Source organism: Lampris incognitus, chromosome 7, assembly GCF_029633865.1.
Source record: "Lampris incognitus isolate fLamInc1 chromosome 7, fLamInc1.hap2, whole genome shotgun sequence".
Taxonomy (NCBI): domain Eukaryota; kingdom Metazoa; phylum Chordata; class Actinopteri; order Lampriformes; family Lampridae; genus Lampris; species Lampris incognitus.
The window spans coordinates 27,818,353-27,824,352 of NC_079217.1; the positions used below are offsets into that span (position 1 = coordinate 27,818,353).

Genomic DNA, 6,000 nt, shown 5'->3' on the forward strand with positions numbered 1-6,000 from the left:
TTCTCACTGTCTACAGTTGTCTAATATAACAGATTATGTTTTTTGGGTTTTTCTATGACTTCATTTCCTCTTTTCCTTTCCCATTTCTCCATGGTTGGCAATCCTCCTATCTCTCTGTGGTTAATATTTTTCCTAACTCTTCATGGTTAGTATTCCATCTTTCCGTGGTTTGTATTTCTCTCTTTCTCTTCGCCCCCTAATCTCTTTCTGTCTCTCAATCCGGGCCCAAGCCTTTGAGCCCCGAGTGTGCAATGTGCTGACCTAAGGGGCCAACCACCACCTCTCTATTGTGCAGATAAGCGAGTGGCCGTGGTCCCGGCATTTTTTTTTTTTTTATCTATTGTGCTGCTGGACTAACTGACGATGTCTCATACCTACGTACACACACACATGCACTCACCGCCCACATACAACTTGTACATTCACAAATACTCATGTTGATATATGCATACGCAGAAACACGAACATACTCACGCATACTCACACATATGCATGCATGCAGTTACACACTCAAACACACACACACACACACACACATCTGTACTGCATGTGCACATACGCACACACGTGTGCGTGCACACACACACACACACACACACACACAGAATTTTCCAACCAAAATTAGTTTCTTATTCCTCAGAAAATTGAGAGGATGAGGCTAATAAGTAAAAAAAAAAAAACTATGAGGGAACCAGTATGGACTCCCATTGCATGCTCACTACTTCAGTATGGCATATGTCACAAGGGGAACATTTTGAAGATTAATCATAAGCTTAGTGAATGTACAGCATGTAATGATGCCTACCTGCAAAATGTATTGCATTGTAAAGTTGTTTTATGATGCCTTGAGACTTGATGACCTGATGCTGTGACCTGAGGTCAAACTGAGGTCATAATGCACACATGTGTATTGTGTGGTTAATTCAAAGAAATGCAAGAGGGAAATATACTTAAAAAGTAATTTTCAGTCTTCTTGGTCATTGCCAATAAAAGACATGCAGTAACCCTTTCTATGAAGCTTGCATCTATAATGCCCTATAAGCATCTATAGCGCCCTATAAACATCTATAACACCCTATAAGCATCTATAATGCCCTATAAGCATCTATTGCATGTATGTATAACACCTATACTTTCCTATAATGTGTATTATAATGACTGAGGGCTATGGCTGAAGACTGTGAAATAGCACTGAAGTCTCATTATGCATCTCTACAAAACTTCAGCAAAACAAGTTGGCTATGATGCATTATGACATTTGACAGATAAACAGGCTAATGATGACATATTTATATGCATAAATACGTTTTAAATTGACATAATGTATCATAAAGGTGGTTATGAGGTGTTGTGAGGACAAATACATGGTTATAATGAATCTTACAATGACTTATAGCTACACTTATAGGGCATTATAGATGCTTATAGGGCATTATAGATGCAAGCTTCATAGAAAGTGTTACCAGAAATGCTATTAAAATGAATCAGTAATTGCAATAAAACATGGCATCTTGTCTCTGCCTTTCAAATTAAGGAAGACCTTGGAAGGTGAGGGACAGAGCAATGATGTACCACCTATATTTTCAAGTGGGCTGAAGCCAGATACTGGAGCCTATAAACAGGTACAACTTGCAGGGTATCCTTCAGTGGCAGCTGGTGCTAACAATTTTGGGGGGGCACAATTTCTCTTGGCGCAGCACACCTGACAGCTGCTTTAATGTCCACACAGTCACAGAGTTATTAAGAAGGACAATGTAGCCTATAGATTTTATCAGGGCTCGTACCGCTGATAAAACCTATAGGCTACATTGTCCTTCTTAGTAACTCTGTGACTGTGAGGATATTAAAGCAGCTGTCAGGTGTGCTACGCCAAGGTAAATTGTGCCCGCCCCACAAAAAAAATTGTTAGCACCAGCCGCCACTGGTATCCTTGCTGCTTTTATCAGAAGAACTCTGTTTTGCATTTACTCTCTTCAAACAAACTCTTAATGGCACTGAAAATGTAAACATGCATCTGAATTATTTCAGTTTGTTTTTATGGGTGTGAGTGCAAATGTGTGCATTTAGGTAGCACATATGTCTTTTTTTTTACATATTTGTGTGCAACAACCGCATAAATCCTTAGTGCATGAACGGCTGTATATTACCTCTGTGAGTGTCTGCGTGTGAGGGCTCATGTGTGATTCTCTATGTGTGTGTCTGTGTGCATGACTGAGCATGTGTGTGCATGCAGTATAGGTGAGCAAAAAAGTGGTTGGGGCAAAGAAGTGAGGTCAGTTGAAGTTGGGATGATGCTCAGTTCAGAGAAGCGAGCACTGAGAGTTGTTGAAGGAGTTCAGTAAATGCTAAACGACTAAGAAATGTATCAGTTGCTTCATTCATCACTTCATATTTTTACTGATAGTTTGAATCTTGGAAAGAATCCATGATAACTTTGAAGTATTAGAAGATGGTGCCAGAGTAAATCCGTTGAAGGTAGGTCACAGGAGAGAAAATGTATGCTTCCTCTAGTTCGTGTATTTTTTCTACTTGAACAGAAAGCATTGGCCAGCATGATCCACGGCTGGGCTATGCTGAGATGAGCTGTTTCCCAGACTATGCCGGGCCCGGCTGGGGCCTGGGAGTTGCCCACTGGTTTGAGGGCATTTGGAGCTTGTGCTAATCGGCACTGGGCACTGTGCCCTCCGTCCACTTCTACAGCGGCGACCTAAAGCCCTGTGGCTCAGTTCTGAACAATGGGTGTCCCAGCAATGTGCTGACTCTTTCCCCGGCCCACAGGCCCAGTAGCCTTTCAGCACCAGCATGTATAAATAGGCCCATTTACCCAGGGGTCAGGATATCGTTTTTGTGGAGCCTCTGTGAGCACTGCATATCTATTCTTTGGGGTTGGTCAGGTAAGCCCGCCATCATAATTCATTTAGCCTATAGCCTTGTGTAGACTATTGTCAGTTTACATTTTTGTCACTTGTCACCCATCTTTGTTGTTTCTGCCGAGCCATGGAAATGTATAGAACAGGGCTGCATAGGCACATGTGCAGACACATTGACATCAGTGGACAGAGAAAAGGTATCACGGTATTCCCGTTTGATATCTTTCTTGATGAACAGGATAAAAAAATTGACCGCATCTATAAGTAAACTAGCAAATCTAAACACGTGATACACATAGCTAAATTCTCAGAAATGCTACTAAGATTTAATACTGTAGCACAGAAGATGACATCTCTTCGTTTGGGTGTTGTCCACAGTCCAGCACGGTAGCCTAATTACGATATGAATGTGTTGGAACATAATCCAGTGACAACAAACCAACACCTGTGTGAGGTGGGGATAGACAACAGGATCTGGCTGAAGTCGGCGATGTCTGCTTCAATTTCCTTTTTAGTCTTCTAAATATAGGCAAAAACATCATTCTCTCTTCTCTCTACCCCACAGGTGAATCAGTAATAAGATATACAGTAGAATGGCTTCGACTACTCCCAACCCAATGGGACCATGGAAGGTGTGTATGATGCTACATGATGTTCCGATAACTTTGAACAGATGTTATTACGCCAATGATGTGCATATCCTTACTTTACTTACAATTGTATATTCTACAGATCACAGTCTATGACCAGGAGAATTTTCAGGGGAAGCGCATGGAGTTCACTGCATCATGCCAGAACATCATGGACTGTGGCATGGAAAACGTCCGCTCCCTGAAGGTGGAATGTGGAGCGTAAGTCAAACTAAGACATTTACAGACTACCACAAACAGTATTACATCAGATAAATACCGAACATCCCTTTATTGACATCTACAGATATTAGTTGTGAGTCATAGATGTTGAATAGCTCAATCTTATGGTACACTGTATAGATAACATTTCAGCCAGGGAATTTTCACTGCCTGAACATTCTTCGTATCTAGTCTGCCACCTGTTGTTCACATGTGTTTTAGGTACATCTGGCAGAAGGGCTGACTGAACGCTACCAACAACTTGAATGATTTCATGTTCAGACCTGCAACAAGCAAAAATATGTTGGCCTGATGACCAAAGCGTGTTTTAAAGTTGATGCTAGCCCACTGACATTCTGTGTGTGTATCTTCTTTATGTCTGTCTATTCACTTTGGATAAAGATGGGCCGGATATGAGCACTCCAGCTTCTGTGGACAGCAGTTTGTGCTGGAGAGGGGAGATTACCCTCGCTGGGAGTCATGGAGTGGCAGCAACGCCTACCACATTGAGAGGATGATGTCTTTCCGCCCCATCTGCTCTGCCGTGAGTCTCAGCCCTGCACCATGCACCCCTGCACCCCTATTCCTGCATTTCTGGCTCTCACAATTTCTGAAAAAGAAAGATTAGGTTACACAAAAAAGACCCACAAAGAAATTAAGGAAAACCTTATGAACCTAAGCTTCACTTTATGTCATCCCACACAAATTTAGATGAACATTATTCTTGTACTTTTTATTCTCAGGATGAGATGTTGAGGCTTTTTTTGAACATATTGGGGCTTACTTTTTCTTTTTAGCACCAAAAACACTGTTCTGTACAAATTGGAAAATAAGTAGAAAACCTGGATTTTGGGCGCTTGTGTAGAAAGACTCAATAATTACAACCTAACTGGAATTCAACCATGTGTTCACGGTCTGTGATTCTGGCATATTGACAGAAATGTGAAGAGAGTTTCATGACTGCTTTCAAAGCCCAATTTACAGATCTAGTAACAGTACAAAGACATTTGCTACAAGGAGGTTTGGCTTCATCCAATTCAAATAAAACTACAACATGCAACAGTGTAAAAATGTAAAGATGCCAAATGTACCCCATTTACTGGGTGTAGCATGTTACAGACAGTAGCATTTTATCGCATGTTAATAACAAGAACAATTGTGACTGGACACTTATTTCCTTGCCTCTGTCAATGCAGAACCATAAGGAGTCCAAGATCGTGGTGTTTGAGAGGGAGAACTTCATCGGGCGCCAGTGGGAGATGAACGATGACTACCCCTCTCTTCAGGCCATGGGCTGGGGAAACAATGAGATTGGCTCCATGCAGGTCCAGAGTGGAGCGTGAGTTTCAGCCTTACCTTCTATTATTTTAAGTGACGGGCTGTGTGTTTCTGCCAAGTCAATGCATAAAAAAAGTTAAGAATTTGTCCATTCACCATATGTCAGTATGCATTACAACACAGTGGAAAAGGCAGCAAAACCAAAAAGGAGCTATGACTGGGGACTAGTTTCTTTTAGATGTGAAATAATTTGCCAATTATATTTTCATATGATAACAATCCCAATACATATAGATGATGGGTTGCAGAGAGACAATTCTCTGGCAGCAATGCCGGCTCCAGTCCACCCACATACCTCTTTCCACCAACTTCACAGTGCTCTTGATATCAGGACATCCACAATGCTACTTTTTTCACATAGCCTAATAGTCACTTGGATTGTTTTTGATCACAAAGGCATTTTCTGCACACCATATATTTTTATTCATCAATCGTTTCCTCTCCTCCTCTACCCATACCTTGCCCATCTCCCAGCTGGGTGTGCTACCAGTTCCCAGGTTACCGTGGCTACCAGTACATAATGGAGTGTGATCGCCATGGCGGCGAATACAAACACTACAGGGAGTGGGGCTCTCACGCTCAGACCTTCCAGGTGCAGTCACTGCGCAGAATCCAGCAATGAGACCCACAGCCACCTCTCCCACCCTCTCTCTCTTCACCTCCTCCAACCCCTCCTCCTTACATACACCTAGAAAGCCTCCTTCCCACTTATGTCAGACCTTAAAAATCCATGGCTGACACGTCTGGTGCTCCACCATAAATATGTTTACATCACTTTAATTTGTTTTGTTGCCAAAATAAGACCAAGAGAAAATAAGCGAGAGAGAGAAAGAAAAGCAAGACAATGAACAACGCCCCATGGAGGAAAGAAAAGTAAGGAGAAGAAGGGCCTCTGGTGGTGGCGATGGAGCATTGATGGGACTCAGGCTTGGCCATGATCT

The 6,000-nt window shown here is 42.1% G+C and overlaps 1 protein-coding gene across 1 annotated transcript; it reads left to right on the forward strand.

The window, feature by feature from the left end:
- Positions 1-3,463: 3,463 nt before the first annotated feature.
- Positions 3,464-5,681, forward strand: cryba1a (crystallin, beta A1a). Its single transcript, XM_056283535.1, has 5 exons — positions 3,464-3,502; positions 3,603-3,721; positions 4,124-4,265; positions 4,918-5,060; positions 5,534-5,681. The coding sequence occupies exons 1-5, from the start codon at positions 3,464-3,466 to the stop codon at positions 5,679-5,681; spliced, it is 591 nt and encodes a 196-aa protein (XP_056139510.1).
- Positions 5,682-6,000: the final 319 nt, after the last annotated feature.

What these genes read in the sequence shown, in the direction of transcription:
- cryba1a (XM_056283535.1), top strand. Translation starts at nt 3,464, where the DNA reads ATGGCTTCGACTACTCCCAACCCAATGGGACCATGGAAG. An exon ending in TCCGCCCCATCTGCTCTGCC is followed by an intron (nt 4,266 to 4,917) that starts GTGAGTCTCAGC and finishes CTGTCAATGCAG; the next exon opens with AACCATAAGGAGTCCAAGAT. An exon ending in ATGCAGGTCCAGAGTGGAGC is followed by an intron (nt 5,061 to 5,533) that starts GTGAGTTTCAGC and finishes CCCATCTCCCAG; the next exon opens with CTGGGTGTGCTACCAGTTCC.